Raw genomic sequence first — 19,204 nt, 5'->3', positions numbered from 1 at the left:
CACAGTTTAAAAAATCTTTATTATTTAAAGCCAAACTTGAAAAAAAAAAAAAAAATCAGAGATCAGTAACAGTAGGATCCATGTAATTATTAGATCCCAGTGGCTAAAATCCCTGAAAACAATTGGAGGCCACTTTATAGCAGCTATACTGTGAGTGGCTTAGGCCCTGGACACACAGGATGTTGTCAGCGGTAGATCAGCAGCTGTTTTCAGCCTGAGAAGTAGATCTGCTCAGTGCCCCTGCTCCATTTATTTGAATCTTATCAGCCTGCGTGCAGTCACACACAGGCTGTCAGCCCAATTACGCAGGCTGAAAACAGCCGCTGACATCAGCCTGTGTGTCCATAGCCTAAAGTACATGGCAAGTACAACGAACGACTCCAGAGATAAAGCCTTGAATCTCATTGTGACAAAAAAAAAAAAAGGAACAGCATCTGAAATGGAAACTGCATGTTTTAATTGGCCAGTGACAAGCAACCTTTGGGGCTTCATTGTCTACAACTCACAGCAACCTGTAGTTCCTTAAGACCTGAAGCAACAAAAGTTGACTATCACATAAAAAATGACTATACAAATCTTAAAGGAAAACTAAAGCATACCCAAAAAAGTAGGACAAAAATGCTGTACATTATGTTTTGAACTTCTATACCAGCTCAAGGTAACCACAGATCTTTAAAGATCTGTGCCTCCAAATATGCCACAGTAGCTCCCCATCTTCTTTTCTGCTGATTCACTGCACATACTCTGTGCCGCTGTCACTTACTGAGCTTAGGGTCGACGCCTAAAATACTTTTATTTATTTATTTATCTATCATATAAACGTCACAATATAAGGCTAATTAGTAAATAATTCAGAAACCAGTACTATTAGCATCAGAATTAGATAATTAGCCCTCTAGCATCATCTCATATCACAGGCAAATCATCTTCTGCTTGATGATTTGCAACAACCCCTCAGCTTAGGGGTGAAACTTCTGTGACTTTGAAAGCCTGGATCATTACTGCTATAACTTTGAAGACCTTGATCATTACTGCTATAACTTTGAAAGCCTGGATCATTACTGCTATAACTTTGAAGGCCTTGATCATTACTGCTATAACTTTGAAGGCCTGGATCATTACTGCTATAACTTTAAAGGCCTGGATTGTTACTTCTATAGAGATGCTGGACCTTTAGAATGGTTCAATATATAAAAGATGTTGTTTCTAGCCCTATTCCTTTCTAGGGTTTAGTTCTCCCTTAATTCCGGACTTTTTTTTCTCTTCCACTGTCTTGATATTTACTGTACATCATTACTGAGTCATCAGGTAACCAAAGAGTTTATGACCAGATAAAAAAAAAATAAATCAACAACCCACATACCTATATCATTTTTTAAATTACAAGATAATAAAGTTACAGAAATCTTCCTCACCCTGAAAAAAAAAAAAAAAAAAAAAAAAAAGATCCCCCTGCACAGAGAGCATTGGGCAGAAAGTGTGAACTGTTTGGGTACCTCCAGCTGAGGGATGCATATAGGGTTTTAACTTTTCAAAGTTGCTTTAGTTGGTTTTTCTGTAGGATGTTTAAAAAAAAAAAAAAAAAAGGGAATAGCAGATGTCTAATACTAGCAGTGTAGGGGAGATAGGGTACAATCTCATTTTAAAATGGCAAACATAAAATCCAAACTGGGTGACTGTAACACATTGTTCTGCTCCACAAACTGGTGTCACCCAGCTGTACAATCCCATCCTGAGAAATCCTGCCAGTGATGGAAGACACAGGATTAGAGAAAGGTCAAGCCCTTCTGATATGGAGTTTATACAAGTTTCTTTGCTTCAAAGAAGCCCTTTAGATGTTTCATCTGCCAAACGCCGATAGTCACGAGGATTAAAGTCTGAGCGATGGACCACCATAGGACCCGCTGACTGGTGCTTTCACTTGTCTGTCGGAACCTCTCCTCTCGCCACTGAAAGAGGGGAAACAAAAGAAGAATGACAAAATAATATAGTATAAGGCAAATGCAGAATGCCAAGAGATTTACCAACCTAAAGGAGAGTATACGCCATATTTATATACTAACATTAGTGATCACACTTGCTTTAGTATGCAATTCAGAACTGTAACAAAAATGTATTGCTTTTAAAGGGGATGTTCACATTTGAGTTAACGTTTAGTATGATGTAGAGAGTAATATTTTGAGACAATGTGTAAATGGTTTTCATTTTTTTATTATTTGTGGTTTTTGAGCTATTTCGTTTTTTGTTCAGCAGCTCTCCAGTTTGGAATTACAGCAGCTATCTGGTTGCTAAGGTCCAATTTAACCTAGAAACCAGGCAGTGTTTGAAAGAGAGGTTGGAATATGAATAGAGTGAGGAGGGTCTAAATAGAAAGATAAGTAATAAAACTGCTTTAACAGCTTTCTATTTCAGCAATCTGGTTGCTAGGGTCCAAATTACGCTAGCAATGATGCACTGATTTGAAAAAGAGACTGGAATACGTATAGGAGAGGGAATGTATAGAAAGATGAATAATAAAAAGAAGCAATAACAATACATGTGTAGCTTTACAGAGCATCTGAAAGCTGGAAATAGTCAGAAGAAGGAAAAATAATTAAAAAACTATAAACGAACTATAACATAAATAATGAAGAACAATTGAAGAGTTGCTTAGAATAGGCCATTCTATAACACTTAAAATTAATTTAAAGGTGAACCACCCCTTTAATATAACCAATGGCCTGTAATTGCAATGGTCCCCAATGAGGATAAGGCTATAACAGAGTAGAGTATCCCCTGTGTTTATTAAGACATGGTAGAGTCACATTTTGGGGATTACAAGGCAACACCTTGTACTTTGTGTACCATGTGCTTCCATGTGTTACTATTATTACTTTTGCCGATATCCCTGTTATAGAACAGTACTGGGAATGCATTGACTAGGAAAGTGCTCGTTGGCTTCTTAGTAGTTATCTCCTTACTCTCTGGTAATTCTGTTCCTTCTGAATCTGTTCCACTTGTTCTATGAGTTGCCGGACACGTAATTGTAATGTGTTTAGCTTGTCCTTGGCAGCAATATCCACATAATCATTGGCATGCTCCCCAACCTGCATATCAAGGTGAACTCGCTGAAAAAATAAAGAGTACACATGAGGACAACATTTAGGGGGTTATTTACTAAACTTCGAATTTATCTGCTGCAAAAAGCCTCAATCTGAACACCAACCAATCTACCAAAGTAGATGCACTCACTGAGATTTCCCAGCCTACTCACAAGCAGAGTGTGATTAGATTAAATGTTTTGCTGTAAACTATAGTACATCACTCTTTAATTCGTGTGTGCAGTAATATCTGGATTGTTACAAGAAAAGCTTTGTATCCATTCAATTAGTGTGTGCAGTAATATCTGGATTGTTACAAGAAAAGCTTTGTATCCAATCAATTAGTGTGTGCAGTAATATCTGGATTGTTACAAGAAAAGCTTTGTATCCATTCAATTAGTGTGTGCAGTAATATCTAGATTGCTACAAGAAAAGCTATGTATCCATTCAATTAGTGTGTGCAGTAATATCTGGATTGTTACAAGAAAAGCTTTGTATCCAATCAATTAGTGTGTGCAGTAATATCTGGATTGTTACAAGAAAAGCTTTGTATCCAATCAATTAGTGTGTGCAGTAATATCTGGATTGTTACAAGAAAAGCTTTGTATCCATTCAATTAGTGTGTGCAGTAATATCTAGATTGCTACAAGAAAAGCTATGTATCCATTCAATTAGTGTGTGCAGTAATATCTGGATTGTTACAAGAAAAGCTTTGTATCCAATCAATTAGTGTGTGCAGTAATATCTGGATTGTTACAAGAAAAGCTTTGTATCCAATCAATTAGTGTGTGCAGTAATATCTGGATTGCTACAAGAAAAGCTATGTATCCATTCAACATGATAAACATGCATGTCATGCTGGCAAATTATATTTGTAACAAAAACCTCAGGAAATGACTTCATTGTGAATGTGGTACTATATAATACCACAAGTAACCACAAAATGTTTAAAATGTCAGTCACAAGTCTTTGCACTTGCCTTGATACAGAGATACAAAGCAAACTCACACCAAAGCCATGAACGTGCATTTAGATCTTATCTAACACGGACTGTCTTTCCATCCATGTATACAGATTCTTTATACTTACCAGCATACCTCCAGCAAAGAGGGCAAACTTAGTGGAGTTAGAATGCAGACAGATCTGATGCTCTCCAGGAGTATGGGAAGTAAAAGTGAAACGTCCTTCAGAACCATACTGACGAGAGAGAATAACCTAAAGAAAAAAAAAAAAAACAGACACATACCATTGCTCTTTTATTTTTGATTGACTACTGGTCTTAGACAAGATGCATAAGCAGACAGCTTGGTTTGTTGCTAAGGCATAAAATAACTGCACACAATCCCAACCCTAAAATGCTCTCACCTTATCATCTGGATCCTTCACCTCAACAAACATGCCAAGTCCAGGTGTTGCCGGCAGATACTCCTCTCTCTGCTTATCATACAACTGGGTACGATAATTCCCTGTAATGGCAAAGACACGGATAAGATAATCTATAGGACAAAGAGTTAATTATGCTACATAGTGTGGTATGATTATTTGTGTGATTATGGTGGCCCATCAATTCTGATTATTAGTAGAACAGCTACTGGATCTGATCGACCAGTGCATGGAACATTGACAGATGAGAATTGTCCAGATACAAAACATGTGTTTGCTGGAACTTGGAGATTCATATTTACTGGATTGCAGGAGATGAATTTACAACTATCCCCCAAATGTAATAAAAAGCACTAAGTTTGCCCAGGAGCAGTAACCCATAGCAACCAATAAGATAGTTGCTTTTAAACAGGTGACCAGTAAATGCTACCAGCTGATTGGTTGCTACGAGTTACTGCATATGGACAAACTTAGTGCTTTTTATTAAATAACCCCTATTTGTTCATATTCATCACTCACAGGATTTCAAGGTAAAGTAAAAAAGGCTTTATTAACTGAATGTTTTAGTCCACCACAGGGAGCTTTGTCAGGAGAAAGAAAGTGCACTTTCAGGAGAAAGGTTATTGCATTTTCTTTCTGCTGATGAAGGTCCCTGTGGGGGACAGAAACATTGAGGTAATAAAGTCTTTTCACTTTCCCCTTGAAACCCTGGGAGTGCAAACATATTTTCTTATTACACATAAAAACTAGAAATTGACAGCACTTCTGGACTTGTTTTATTGTAGCAGGTAGCTGTACAACCTAACGCGTTTCAGGATATGATCCCTAAATCATAGGCTCATATATATTCGTATTATTTTCTGTTTTGCTCAAATACCCAGGTTATATATACATATAAATGGTATGCGCCTGTTGGACTGTTCATAAACATCTGTAGTCTTTGTGGGAGTTCATGGGTCCTGGGCAAAATGTTTGACTACAAAATCCCAAAATATCTGTAGATCTCTTGATTAGGGCTTTAAGGCAGCAAGCCACACAGACAAATAATTGTTCTACAATATAACCCGGACTGCAAACTGTGAGTTCTGGCAAATGCCAGTCACTATTTATTGGGCCTGCGGGGGGGGGGGCTGTTTAGGCCTTTGTGTACTTGTAATCCCAGGGCCTATTCTGATGAAGCCAGAGGACTGAAACCTGAAGGCTCAAGCAATGTCTCTAGTCTGGGACAAGATTAGCTGCATGAAAACGTATTTACTTACAACTTTATTATTCCTTAAATGAAAAGGGCAAATATCTGTGACAACAACTGCTTTTCCGGGCTACAAGCATAGTGGTGCCAATCCTCATATTTACTGGCCCTAGTAATTAATCAGAATGCCTCCTGTGCCACTGCCCTAAATATCTTATGTTTTAAGGTTTCATGATGATCAGCCAATAGCTGCTGTTTGTGCTATAGATAAGGGTCAGTAGAAGCAGAAGGAGCTGATTAACTGATCAGAAGGCAAATGGGACTTATGCTACATTGTTTCACAAGTCAGAACCAGAGAAGAAAAGAATATGAACAAACTAGGCTCAATTACATCATCGCACATTAAGAATGTACAATTTGAAAGTTTATTTAAATGACATATTCCATTCCCAAAGAAATGCCAAAGTTTATTGGGCGTATTTCCCTTTTAAGTATTATCAGACCTCAGCTGATTGGAAAGAAGCAAATGCAGTCAAGTCAGTGGTAGCCACAAAAGCTTTTCTAATGGTAGTAAAAGAAGGAATAATGGCAGGAGCCCCGAGTCCATTTGGCAAGTATTCCTACAGGTAATTATAAGCAGCTCCTACCGCACTACAAGTCCCAGCATTCTCTGTAAGCTTCACTTAGTTGCATAGCTGATCTTGGTGAAGCAACCAGGACGAATGCATAACGTGCAAGAGCCTTATGGGCAAGATTTCCCCTACTTCCCCAGAAGGCTCACCTACGACCATCGTCTCATCAGGAATCTCTTCTATGAAACATTTCTTCTCGGTCTCCCCTATATGGAAATAGAGAGAAGTGGCCGGGCCAAAGCAGGCAGCGAGGAACAGCAGTAAACCAGGAGCCGCCATCTTCAACTAGAGGCGGAAGCTCACAATGGGATGCGGCTCGCCGGCTGCCACGTCCTCCTAAGGAGCCAATCACCGTAGGCCGCGCAGGGGGTATCGGGAAGTGTAGTTTCCTAAATTCGAGTCACACAAACACGCCCTTGCTGTCAGTGGCCGGGCATCGTAGTGTCACGGAGCCTTTACCATTTGCAATAAAGTTAGCTTGAAGCACCCCCAAGAAAATATTGTTATACTACCTGACGTTACTTATACTATACTGAAGCTGAATGTAAATATAATATGCCTGGGAATAGAAATGCCTACGGTTCCACATTTTACAACAAATTCCTAGACCTAGGAGAGGTGGTGATAGGGTAAAACAATTATTAAGATGCGAAGCAAATTGGATTAAAAAACTTGGAACTCTTACACCAGGTGGTCTAAATAAGGAATACGAACTGTATCCTCTGTTATAAACTCATTATCTTGATAAAAAACCTCTTGATACAAATATGGCAATTTTATGGATTTTTAAATGTTCTTAATATGACACATCACTTTGCTTTTTTCCTAGTGACTACTAGATATCATATTACTGAAGCAACAAAAGCTAAGTAGGCAAATATGCTACAAATAGATATAATGTAATTGTAACTAAATTATTTTCTGAATGTTGTAACAACTGATATTTGTGTAATATAATGATACGTTGTAACCACTAGGTGGCATTGTTAAGGTGTGTATTTAAGGAAGTCCAATTAGGCAGTTTTTAACTTTGACAGCTTGAGAAAGGACCAGGTGGTCCGAAACGTTGCTGTGCCCAATGAATATTTTGGAATAAAGGCGTTTTTATACTATATGGGAGTGCTGCTATCTATCTTGGATATGGCTACATGGATGTGAAGGTGAACACATCAATCAGCGTGCACACCTAAGAAGTAAGCTTGTGAATCTAAATGCTGGATGCTCTTCTAATAGAAAAGCAACCCAGAAACTCCTCATTTTTTTTGGCCATTTCTGGAAAGCAAACAAGAAGTTAATTAAAATTATGAGTCAGCCATTTCTGTGGAATATTAAATGCAAAAGTAATAGCAGGCATAAGGTCTGCTGGTGGGCCCCATGACCCTGTGGGCCCTGGACTAATGTTCCCTTTGCACATTAAAACAGCCCAGATTGTAGTTATCTTTCTGAATCAAACAGAGTTTTTACCAGTATGCCAATGTATAAAAACAGTCATTATGAGGTGTTACAATTCCTTAAAGGAGAACTAAACCGTACAAATTAATATGGCATTTTTAGCCATATTAATTTGTAAAGTTTCAGCTTGTCAATAGTAGCAATGAGCGAGGACTTCAAACTTGTCACAGGGGGGTCACCATCTTGGAAAGTGTCTGGGACACTCCCATGCTCAGTGGGCTCTAAGCAGCTGTTGAGAAGATGAGTTTAGGGGTTGTAGCAAATTATCAAGCAGAAAATGAGGTGGGTCTGTAATATAAGATGATGCGACAGGACTGAGAAATTTTGATGCTAATGTTTCTGTGCTGTCATATATTAATTATCCGTATTAATTACTAATCAGACTTATATTGTGACATTTCTATTCTATGTGTACTGTATATTGTGGGTCAATCCCTAAAGCTCAGTAAGTGACAGCAGTACAGAGCATGTGCAGTGAATCAGCAGAAAATAAGATGGGGAGCTAATAGAGAGAAAATAATAGAGAGCTATATTGGGCACCATGTTCACCTAGCCCAAATCGAGGGGTGAAAAAGCCCAGAAATACCCCCATTGTATTGCAACTGTCAGAAAACCACCTCTGTCGGCACTTGCCGGGTGATATTTACCTGGAGATCCTGGAAACTATTGCATGACAAGTGCTACCACGGGCGTTTTATGGTCTATGTAATAGTACTGTGTTCAAAGTTCCTGAAACAGCCATGTGCCATAACCATAAAGGTTATTTTATTTTACAGAGCATTACTCCATGCTGAGGTCAATAGCAGTTGCCGGTCTCACCAATGCTCTCAAAGGGTCAAATCTTCTGACCAGTGATAATAATGGTAACATTTGATGACAGAATATATGGGTATAGTGTGGAGAATGCAAGTATACTGGAATCGTCACATCTATGGGGAGCTTTATGCAATTTATAGAGCAATTTAGGCAAATATATCATCTTGTACAAGTTCACTCTGCCCCACAGAGTGATAGGGAGCTTGGACCATACTGCTGTTGCTACCTTAAATTGTTCAGTGATTCTAGGTCTAGATTATCAGCCACATATGCGGTCCGGTGATATAACAATGCCCAGATATTTAAATTTAGTTACCCATTGGATGCCTGCCATTTCAATAGGGGCTTGGGGTGGTCTGAACCCAGCTCAGAAAATTATCCGCATTATCTCCCAAAGGTGCAACCATTCCACGAAGTCAAATGCCTTAGTGGCATCCAGTAAGACTAGGATTCTAGAACCCATGTTGGTGTGATTTGTTTGAAGGTGGGTATATACTCTCTTAAGGTTGGTGGCTCTTGATTTAGCAGGCATAAAGCCTGTTTGATCTAGGTTAATGATGGTTGGGGCGACCTTTGCTAGTCTCATGGCTAGGATCTTGGCAAAATTTTTTGTATCTGTGTTAATAAGAGAGATGGGCCTATATGAGTCACAGAGCTCAGGGTCTTTTCCTTCTTTGGCAATAAGCACTATACTAGCCTCGTAGAAGGAGGGGGGAAGGGTTGCCTGTTCAATGGCATACTTATATGTCTGGAACAAGTGTTTTGGATTAAAAGATTGCCTTACAGGTTGAACCAGGCTGCAGGGAATCCATCTATACCAGGAGTTTTATTCGAGGGGGGAGCCGAGATTGCCTGGGCTACCTCAAGTGCTGTTATGGGCTGCTCAAGGTAGTTAACCTCTTCTAGTGTAAGTCTGGGGAATTGTATTGTCTCTAGGGACTGTATTAATTGATCTTCTGAGTATGTAGCTCATGACTTATACAAGTCCTTGTAGTATTCAACGAATGTCTCTAAAATTACCTGTGGGGTGACTAACATACATTTAGTTTTTGTCATGATAATTTCAGAGACAGGTGGGACATTTTCTGTACAGATTTAACACTGCTAGAAAGTCTCTAAAACTCGCATGCAGGGCCCCGTATGTTGAAGTGCTCCTATATATGTTCTGGTATTTCTTACAGATATGCAAATTGAGTGGGCTCATAGCAAAAGCTTGTGCTGCCAAGTGTAATGGTGCAGTCCTTCACTCATGTTTATAAGGTCAAATGCCAGCCATAGAGTCAGCAATTGTCACTAGAACATTTGCATTAGCCCAAAGACTAGTGTGTGTTGTCTCCTGAAGCCCTTCCTCTGAGGGTCTCAGCTGATAATTACGCTTCAAGGTTTTTGGACACATTCTTGCAGAATTCAAACGTTCCATTCTGGCTGGACTAAACATTGCATTTTGTTTTAAGGAGCAAAGTACTTGCAAGAAAAAAAAAGTCAAAGAAAATTTTGATTTGTTTTTTCCATCTTTTCTTTAATTGGCAACAATCTCAGTTCTACTGGACTCACCTCCTTAAATTTTCTTAAAAATATAAAGCCCGTACCCAAAAAGCCTGCATTGCATTTAGTGGCTTCAAATCATACCCAGATATTTAAGGAATATGTAGTGCAGACAAAAGCTAAAAGTCATTTTCCCCAATTCATGTCATGTAAACATTTTACAATCAGCAAAAAAAACAGAAGAGGTCTGAACAGCCAAGCCTTTCTTCATAAAGGTTCCAGAGATGAATTTGTGGTTTCCAAAAGTACTCACTCAGAGCAGCATCCGATATCCACAAGATTCTGCTTCTGGCAAGCTGAGTCATATTGCAGTCAGTAAAAATATGCTTTGCACCATTGGGTTGGTACAGGTGTTGCATGGAAAGAATATAGCAACAACTAAGTGCAAAGCTGGCAATTCATTTTGCCTGCCCAGGAAAGAGTCATAGCAAATGCAAGTAAAAGATTGACCAAATAAAACAGAAAAACCAGACAGCTCAGCTCGAGCCTTTCCCACCCACTTCTTAATATTATGATTCTTTCAACCATCAATGAAAAGTTATGAAGATACATTAAATTACTTTTTAGTCTACTCAAGAAATCTGTCCAATTCATTTTTAAAGAAGGGATCGGGGGGGGGGGGAAATGTTCACATTTGCATTATGGGCATTTGCTTCATCTGCCAGAGTCTGATTAGTAAAATCTCTTGTTCCTTTCCTGACGTTTTTGGAAAACAACAGCTCCTACAACAGCGCACACAATAATACCCAGAAGGGCAGCAAGCAATAGCAAGAAAACCTTCCAGCCTGTCAGTGGGCCACCGCGGTAATTCCCAGTTGGGTCATCTACATTATCTAAAAAATAAAACACAGGTAAGTTATGACAAACACAGAAATGCATAGATAAGCACATGTACCTTTCATGTAAAACTTTAAATGCATTACCTTTTTAAAAGGCTTAAGTGCAACGTGTAACCTCCTACACTACATAAAATGATTTTCAGTATTTGCACAGTCTCAGCTGCATGGGACAGAGGGAGGCTTGGAGTACAGAATGGGTTAAAAACCAATTGTACTATTCAAGTCTCTTAACAGGGAAGTCTTGTTTCTTATTTTGTTCTGTTTGACAGTTTGCTCAATAAAACCCCAGGTCCCAAGCATTCTGGATAACAGAGCCCATGCCTGTATAACAGCTCTGGCTATTCCCCTTCTTTTACCTGACACCAGGGCAGAGAGTAATGTCCCACACACCCCTCCCAACAATTAAAGGGGTTGTTCACCTTTAAGTGAACTTGTAGTATGATGCAGAGAGTGATATTCTGAGACTATCTGCAATTGGTTTTAATTTTTTATTATTTGTGGTAATAAATAGCAATAACAATACATTTGTAGCCTTAAAGAGCGTTTGTTTTTAGATGGGGTCAGTGACCCCCATTTGAATGCTGGAAAGAGTAATAAGAAGGCAAATAATTCAAAAATTATAATTCAAAAGAAAAATTGAATACCAATTGAAAAGTTGCTTAAAATTAGCCATTCTATAACATACTAAAAGTCAACTTAAAGGTGAACTTCCTCTTTAATTTATACGTTTGTAGCTTGTCATGGAATATTTGTGGATGTAAGCTGCCCCCTTCACATGGGGGGGGGGGGGGTGGATTGATTAAGTTATCTTCTAAGGACTGTAAAGTTCCTCAACTTAGCAATCATTAATATGTGAATGTACTGGTTATGCAATAAAAGAATAATTGAGGCAAGTTTGAATTTCTCTAATAAATCCCAAATAAACGTCAGGGCCTTTCTACCAAATACTTTGTTATTAATAGTGATGCGCCGAATCCAGTATTTTGGATTCGGCCAAACCCCTGAATCCTTCGCGAAAGATTCGGCCGAATACCGAAATGAATCCTTATTTGCATATGCAAATTAGGGGTGGGAAGGGGAAACATTTTTTACTTTCTTGTTTCGTGACAAAAAGTCACACGATTTCCCTCCCAGCCCCTATTTTGAATATGCAAATAGGATTCAGTTCGGCCGGCCAGAAGGATTCGGCCAAATCCGAATGCTGCTGAAAAGGGCCGAATCCTGGCCTAATCCCGAACCGAATCCTGGATTTGGTGCATCCTTAGTTATTAATGAGTTTTTGTTAGTAAAAAATAATCTTCTGCTTGTGCCATAGCCACAACAATTATCATACTCTACACCTTCCTGTTAAAATAATAGGCTAAATAGTTTTAGTTAATTACAGAGAGGCACAGAAGGAGATTTGTCGCTCTTGGGAAGTCACACTACTCTGGATGACAAATATCCTGAAAAAGCCTTTCCCTTTACGGACCTTCCAGCAATCAGGTTTAATTGTGGAAGAAGGTTTTTTTTTTTTTTTTTTTTTTTGCGATTAGCCAAATCACTGCATATAATGTGTTTTACATACAGTGATCCAAATGTTTATGAAAAGATTTGTCACTCCCTGTAGCACATATTTCCTGCAGGCACCATTCACTTTGAGGCACTATAAGTGACAGACTTAAAGTTAAACAAATCTAAGAAAAAGCAAACATGATGCTGCATACTATACTACTACAGTCTACAACAGGGGTCCCCAACCTTTTTTACTTGTGAGCCACATTTAAATGTAAAAAGACTTGGAGAGCAACACAAGCATACAGGATGCTCTGTTTGGCTGTACATCTGTTTTTTATGAAACCAAAACTTGCCTTCACGCCAGGAATTCAAAAATAAGCACCTGCTTTGAGGCCACTGGGAGCAACATCCAAGCGGTTGGTGAGCAACATGTTGCTCGCGAGCTATTGGTTGGGGACCACTGGTCTACAACATAGCAAACATGCATTTTCTGAGCTGTGTGACAAAAGGATTTTATTTGCACCCTCAGGAAAAATAACTTGCACTACAGAATTTTATGATCTCTAACAATTCAAGTAAAACTGGTTGTTAGAGACCCTTCCTTGCTAGAGAATACAGTACATAAAAATAGTGGGACAAGAAAATAACGATCACCAGGTTTTCCACGCAGGGAACTTAAAATAGAAAACAGCACAGAGCTTTTTAAAGGGAAATATATTCTACAGATATTTACTCAGACTTTTGGTGCTTTCAGTTTTTACTACATAAGAGAGAACCACACATAAATGGAGGAGCACTCTCCTAGGGACCCACAAATATGTGACCTTTTCCAAGTAGACATCAAAGCTCCATTTGCAATGTACCAGGCTATATCCAAGTGTTATTGATTCACTAAACCTTATACTCACCTTTGGGAGACCTTAGAAGGCTTACACTGGGCTCTATCTTAGTCCAGTCAATGTTCTCATCATCTGATGAATGGTCAACCATCAGCTGGTAAAGCTTCATTGAAATGATGTCATGATTATCTAATAAGCATGAAATGCATTTTAATTTAAATATGTCAAGCATTGTGATAAAATGAAAAGATAAAAACAGAATCACATTGAGACCAAGGTAAAACTGGACTGTGGCCTCATAAGTAAACACCAACCTGATAAATCTCCAGTTGCAGCAGATGCTCCAAAATAATAACCAGTTGGTAACCGGACCCCAGATATATCTAGACAATTCTTCCATTCATTCTTGTCTTCTATATCAGTCATCACCTTAAGGGAAATCAAGGCAAATAGATAACAAAAGTGAAAGAAACAAAATTAGTAGAGATAATCTTTATATCTGTGGCAGAAAATACAGCTTCCTCACCGTAAGACGCCCCTGAGAATAGCGAACAGCAAGGAAGGTGTCATGATTCTTGTTGCGGATATCAACTGTGCAGCCTGCCAGTTCGCCTGTTAGTCCATCTTTGCTGTGGTCATACTCCAGGGAACCATTGTTCACCATTACAGAGATGTAGGGGAAAACACGCTACAACATTAAATATATCAGTAAGAACTAGTTTGAAGTGGGTTTAAAAAAAAAAAGTAAATATTTTTTTAACCTAGGTACCATCATTTGGGAGAAGCAGAACAGAGCGCAATACCCATTTAAAAAAAATTAAAGCATTTTTTACCTCAATAGCTTAATTGATACTTGTAGCTTGAACAGAAAGAATTGTGTAAGCAAAGTCACTTCCATATTAAGAATCATATTACATGGATAATATTGAAATTTTCTTTTTAGTAATACACGTGTGACTGGCTTGCAGAATTTAATTGACAACACAAAACAAGTGCTGCAAAAGTGAAGATAATAAGGTTATCATCAACAGTGTTATCACTGTAATGCTTCCCAGGAAAATTTTCAGTGCCAAAACATTGCAGATACATTTCCACTGGCTACTACTGGAATTGACGTGAATAGTACACGTTGTGTCTTTCTTTCAGCAATTCCCATTATAGCCAAAAGCAATCAATAACATTTTTTGGGGCTTTCTGAAATGTGGCTTTCAATGTGTGCCTTTTGAGATATGTTATATGCATTTATACACAATAAACTGATACTTTAAATAAGGAATCCTGACTGACATAATTTATATTCATCCATACAATACCAATGCACCATATGTTCACATCACCTACCTCTGTTGTTTCATCATTGGGATAAGTGTCCAAAAACACTGCCAGACCATGAAACTTATCTTGGTTTCCAAAAACAGGCCCTTTAAATATAGGGATAAGATGGTTTTATTGAGCAAACTGTCAAACAGTATATCAAAATATGAAACAAGACTTCCCTGTTACTTACCAGGGTGCAATCGATCCCTTGCATACCACAGGGCAAAACCATCTCCATGCAGGTTTTTTTTTCCAGATCCATGGATCCGGAATTGAACGTGCAATTCCCAGTCCTTCAAAAAGCAGGGCTAGGAGACAAGAAAAATTCTTAGAACAAAGTGATGCACTTTATCAAGGAATCTAAACTAATTAATTAAATGCTTCTTACTACTCTATTCCAGATCGAGCCTTCTTTGCTCCTCTCATCAGTCGTGAGACGCACATACTGACTGGTTAACATTGTGCTTCCACTGAAATCCCACATTGGCATTGAGCTGGATCCCACTCCTGGCAAAAACAAAACAAAAATTTTGACATTTAAATCTTTGCAAGCTTTACATCTAAAGAATAAAAGCAAAAGCATTATTTCATTTTTAGGTAAAATAAACTTTACCTCTTAATAGCGTGAAAGGTTATTGTGACCTTGCTCCTATAGTTTTTATAAGACCGTATAAGAAACAAAAAGGGGGCATGGCACAAGGAAAACTGCCTGCGTTTTCTCATAGCCTTTGAGCGATAATATAAGTGGATGCCTATATGAGTACTCACCTGCAAAGACGACAGCTCTGCATGGACTGTGTATATCCTCTCTGTGCGTGCATGGATTTCCTCCCACACAAATCACATGAGCAGGTTAATTGGCTACTGACTGGCCCTATTATTAGTTGTGTAAATGCAATGAGGAACTTAGATTGCTTTACTTGGACAGGTACTGATGGGATTGACTGCCATTCAGTATAAAGTGCTGCAAGAACTCTATTCTCAACAAAAAACACTCTGAAAGTAAGTTTTTTTGGTTCTATGGCTATTGAGTAAGTCCTAGGTAGGATTTCCCCTAAAAGTCTAACATGACAAGGCCTGAAGCACTGCCCATAAGAACTTATCAGTAAATAAGACATGCTACTTCTGCACACACTCGTTTTGGGGCTGTTTTTACTAATCCGATTTGTAACAGAAACATTGTATTTCAGTGACCAATTAAACATAGCAGACTGCAGATTATGGACACATGTCACAGATATGTCATTTTACTGCTTTCCATTAGGGTGATTATGAGCCAGTTCTGCATTTTTAAAAGCCTTAATCCTCTTCCCTCTAAATGGTAACACGAAATATTACGATTATCCCAATCATGACATGGGTTTAGTTGACATCTCTGAAGTCATAACGAGACTGCATTGTGGATATACATAGGCTGCATTGTGTCTGTGCAGAAGGCAAAGCGCAGGTTCGCTTACCCTGATATGGCTTGATAAGCGAGTGCTCCCTCTTTAAGAATTCACTGTTTCCATCTGTCAAATCAGCGAAAACCTTAAGTCCCATAAAGAACACACTTAGAAACCTTAGATGCCACAAGGCCGCCATCTTTACCCACTCACTGGAGCGCACAACTTCCTACTTCCGCTATCGCCACTTCCGCACATTACTAGCGTGCATAAAGTGAAAAACAAATGACTAAATTACTGCCTTTTCTACTCTGATCTCTGAAGCGGCGCTTCCTAATATATGTTCTCAACGAATCTGCGCTTAAAAAGCCAGAAACAAAGTATTTCCCAAATCCAACATGGCCGTGAAAAGCACAACGTCAGGGAAACGTAAAGGCTGAGTTGACCAATAGCAATTAAGCGAGTAATCACTTAGTGGGAGCTTGTTTCCATTGGCTGTTGTCTGTGCTTTATCAGTTCAAGCGAAAGCGCAAGTTGAAGAGGAAGCATTTGCTTCAGTTGCAGGTTGCCTACTGTTGTTCCTAATTAGAACTAGAGATCTTTTATTGAAATGCTGTCATAAAAAAATAATGTTTCCCTAATTCATGCCTGGCATATGTAATCTATGTATTCTTGCCTGGAATATGTAATTTCTAGCATGAGTGGATTTGGAGGGAAATTATTTTCTTATAATTCCAAAAAAAAAGTCACTTGTAAAATTGCCGACGTTTACAAAAAGTTCAAGGTATTGTTTAAACTTATTACAGCTGTATGATACCAGACCTCCTAATATATGAAAACTGTAAGCAACGAGGGATGCAAAGATGTGGAGCAAGTCACAGTTTCCCCAAGAGACCTGCTTATCTTAAGTAGTTACACTTGTATCTTTGCTTATCTGAAATTGTTACATATCTAAGTACAGCTGCTAAGTATTCTGGCTGTTCAGTGCAAGAAAATCAAAGAGAAACTAATGATAGTTCAGCAATAATCCAGAACTGTGGGCTGAGCTGTCAAAACCAGGACTGTTCCACGAAAAACAGGACAGTTGAGAAGTATAAATAGTGTATGTAACGAGCAGAGATTGTATGGGGGGCCATTAAAATATAGCAAGCAGGCCCAGTCTGGCAATCTGTAGATTCCGGCCAATGCCAGTGGTGCCGCTGTAAGATGCCATATAGCCAATCACTATTCATTGGGCCTCTGTGTACTGATGCAGAGCTGCCAACCCCATTTTTTCAGGAGTTACCAGATTTTGGGCTCTGTCCATCCTTCCATCACTCTTAAATATAGCCCTGATTTCTGACTATTGTGCCTGATTTTGGACAATTTGCAGGCAAAAATCCAGCGCTCGCATATGCAGAACATTTCAGCGACGTCAGAGGAATGATGTGCACATGCAAAGCACAGAATCTGTGGCTCCAGGTGAGGTTGTGTTCATGTTGTCACTTCTGGGTCAGAAAATTTTTGCAGGTCCCCCATTAAGCAGTTTAAAGGACAAGGAAAGTCTAAAATAGAATAAGGCTAGAAATGCTGTATTTTGTATACTAAACATAAACAAGAACTTACTGCACCACAAGCCTAATCAAACAAATGATTTATGCTTTCAAAGTTGGCCACAGGGGGCTGTCATCTTAAAACTTTGTTAAACATCTTTGCCTGACCCTGACCCTGCACATGCTCAGTGTGGTCTGGGCTGCTTAGGGATCATCATAAACAAAGCTGCTTGAGTTCTGCATGGCTGGTAAGTAAGGCGGGGGCTCCCCCTGCTGTTCACAAATATGATTGTTTCCCTGCTCAGCAGTTAGGGACCGTCTGACAATTCCTATCCACAGCAGAAGGGAGAATTTCACTGCATACAGTCAGGTTTCTTATAAAAACGGTACACATTTTTTAATTGAAGTATATTGGAGATAGGTTTCTTTTTCATTAAAGAAAGTAAAAATGGGATTTTATTGTTTTGCCTTTCCTTGTCCTTTAAAAGTTGACAGCTCTGCCGATAGCAGCCCTGTGTAGAACACCGTTATGATGAAACAGTTTGGCACAATTATCTGTTTGCCAGTGGCACAATGGTGAGGCCAAAACATTTTTTGGTGGGAGGCCTGAGTAACTCCCATTCACCAGTGTAGCCAGTAAAATGCACCAGCCACCTCGCACCACCAGCAGTCTTTTGCATACACATTGCAGGGGAGATTCTGTCCCCTGAGGCAGCTCTTGTGATGCCACCCTCTGGCTCCCCAGCTTTTACCTTTCCTGCACTTGAATGGGGGGGGGGGCTGCATTGTTATTGTAGAAAGTGAAATTGCAATCTCTGCACTAGAATTTCCTGTTTAATAACTGGAATGTTGGCTCTTAAAGTTACCAAGAGCATTTTTTTGCCTCCCCATGTAACTCTCAGGCTGCTGCTGCCCGAAGCGAATTTCACAACTCACCTCATGGCAGCAGCACCCCTGGCACAGTGGGAGGAAATTACTTCCAAACAGTACTTTCTGAGTGAGGTTCTCTAATTAAAAGATTCTCTTTAAATTAGAGAGTTCTTTTACACAACCAGATCGTATCTATAAACCAGCAGCCCCAGGATCGCCCCTGCATCCACTGACAACCTTTCCTGCTCCTACCGTCAGATTATAAATCCAGTGCAAGGTGCATTGTGTAGTCAGATTTTTGCACCCTTTAGTGCTCTTGCACTTATGTCCGGGGTTTTTGTGAATAATATGTACTTAGCAGTATAATATAATATAGTTACTTAGAGTATAAAACCAAAGTGCAGTTGTGTATGTTGTGCACTAGAGGTCAGTGTGTTACCACTTTCAATACCCTTTACACCAGGGGTCCCCAACCTTTTTCCACCTGTGAGCAACATTCAGATGTAAAAAGAGTTGGGGAGCAACACAAACACGAAAAATGTTCCTGGTTAGTGCCAAGTAAGGGTTGTGATTTACTATTGGTAGCCCCTATGTGGACTGACAGCCTACAGGAGTATCTGTTTGGTAGGACACCTGGTTTTTATACAACCAAAACTTGCCTCCAAGCCTGGAATTCAAAAATAAGCTCCTGCTTTGAGACCACTGGGAGCAACATCCAAGGGGTTGGGGAGGAACATGTTGCTCACGAGCTACTGGATGGGGATCACTGCTTTACACGCTCTCACTTTGCAGAATATATTCTTAAAGGAGAACTAAAACCAAAACATT

The 19,204-nt window shown here is 39.2% G+C and overlaps 2 protein-coding genes across 3 annotated transcripts; both read right to left on the bottom strand.

Annotated features, from left to right (window-relative positions):
• On the bottom strand, positions 1-6,607 carry tmed9.L (transmembrane p24 trafficking protein 9 L homeolog). The gene is made up of 5 exons (XM_018252262.2): positions 6,434-6,607; positions 4,446-4,546; positions 4,170-4,295; positions 2,961-3,107; positions 1-1,949 (listed from the first exon to the last, which is right to left on the bottom strand). The coding sequence occupies exons 1-5, from the start codon at positions 6,561-6,563 to the stop codon at positions 1,800-1,802; spliced, it is 654 nt and encodes a 217-aa protein (XP_018107751.1). The 5' UTR covers positions 6,564-6,607; the 3' UTR covers positions 1-1,799.
• A 3,443-nt stretch (positions 6,608-10,050) lies between these two features.
• lman2.L (lectin, mannose-binding 2 L homeolog) lies at positions 10,051-16,369 on the bottom strand. Of its 2 annotated transcripts, none has more exons than XM_018252260.2 (8): positions 16,047-16,369; positions 14,978-15,096; positions 14,780-14,897; positions 14,614-14,693; positions 13,799-13,960; positions 13,587-13,701; positions 13,342-13,461; positions 10,051-10,930 (listed from the first exon to the last, which is right to left on the bottom strand). In XM_018252260.2, the coding sequence occupies exons 1-8, from the start codon at positions 16,171-16,173 to the stop codon at positions 10,770-10,772; spliced, it is 1,002 nt and encodes a 333-aa protein (XP_018107749.1). In that variant the 5' UTR covers positions 16,174-16,369; the 3' UTR covers positions 10,051-10,769. The 2 variants fall into 2 exon arrangements, with proteins under 2 accessions (XP_018107749.1, XP_018107750.1); XM_018252261.2 differs by lacking the exon at positions 16,047-16,369 and adding an exon at positions 15,358-15,998.
• Positions 16,370-19,204: the final 2,835 nt, after the last annotated feature.

The sequence above is a fragment of the Xenopus laevis genome, chromosome 3L (genome assembly GCF_017654675.1).
Source record: "Xenopus laevis strain J_2021 chromosome 3L, Xenopus_laevis_v10.1, whole genome shotgun sequence".
Taxonomy (NCBI): Eukaryota; Metazoa; Chordata; class Amphibia; order Anura; family Pipidae; genus Xenopus; species Xenopus laevis.
The sequence above is the reverse complement of the archived record's forward strand: the minus strand, read 5'-3'. Positions and strand labels throughout refer to the sequence as shown.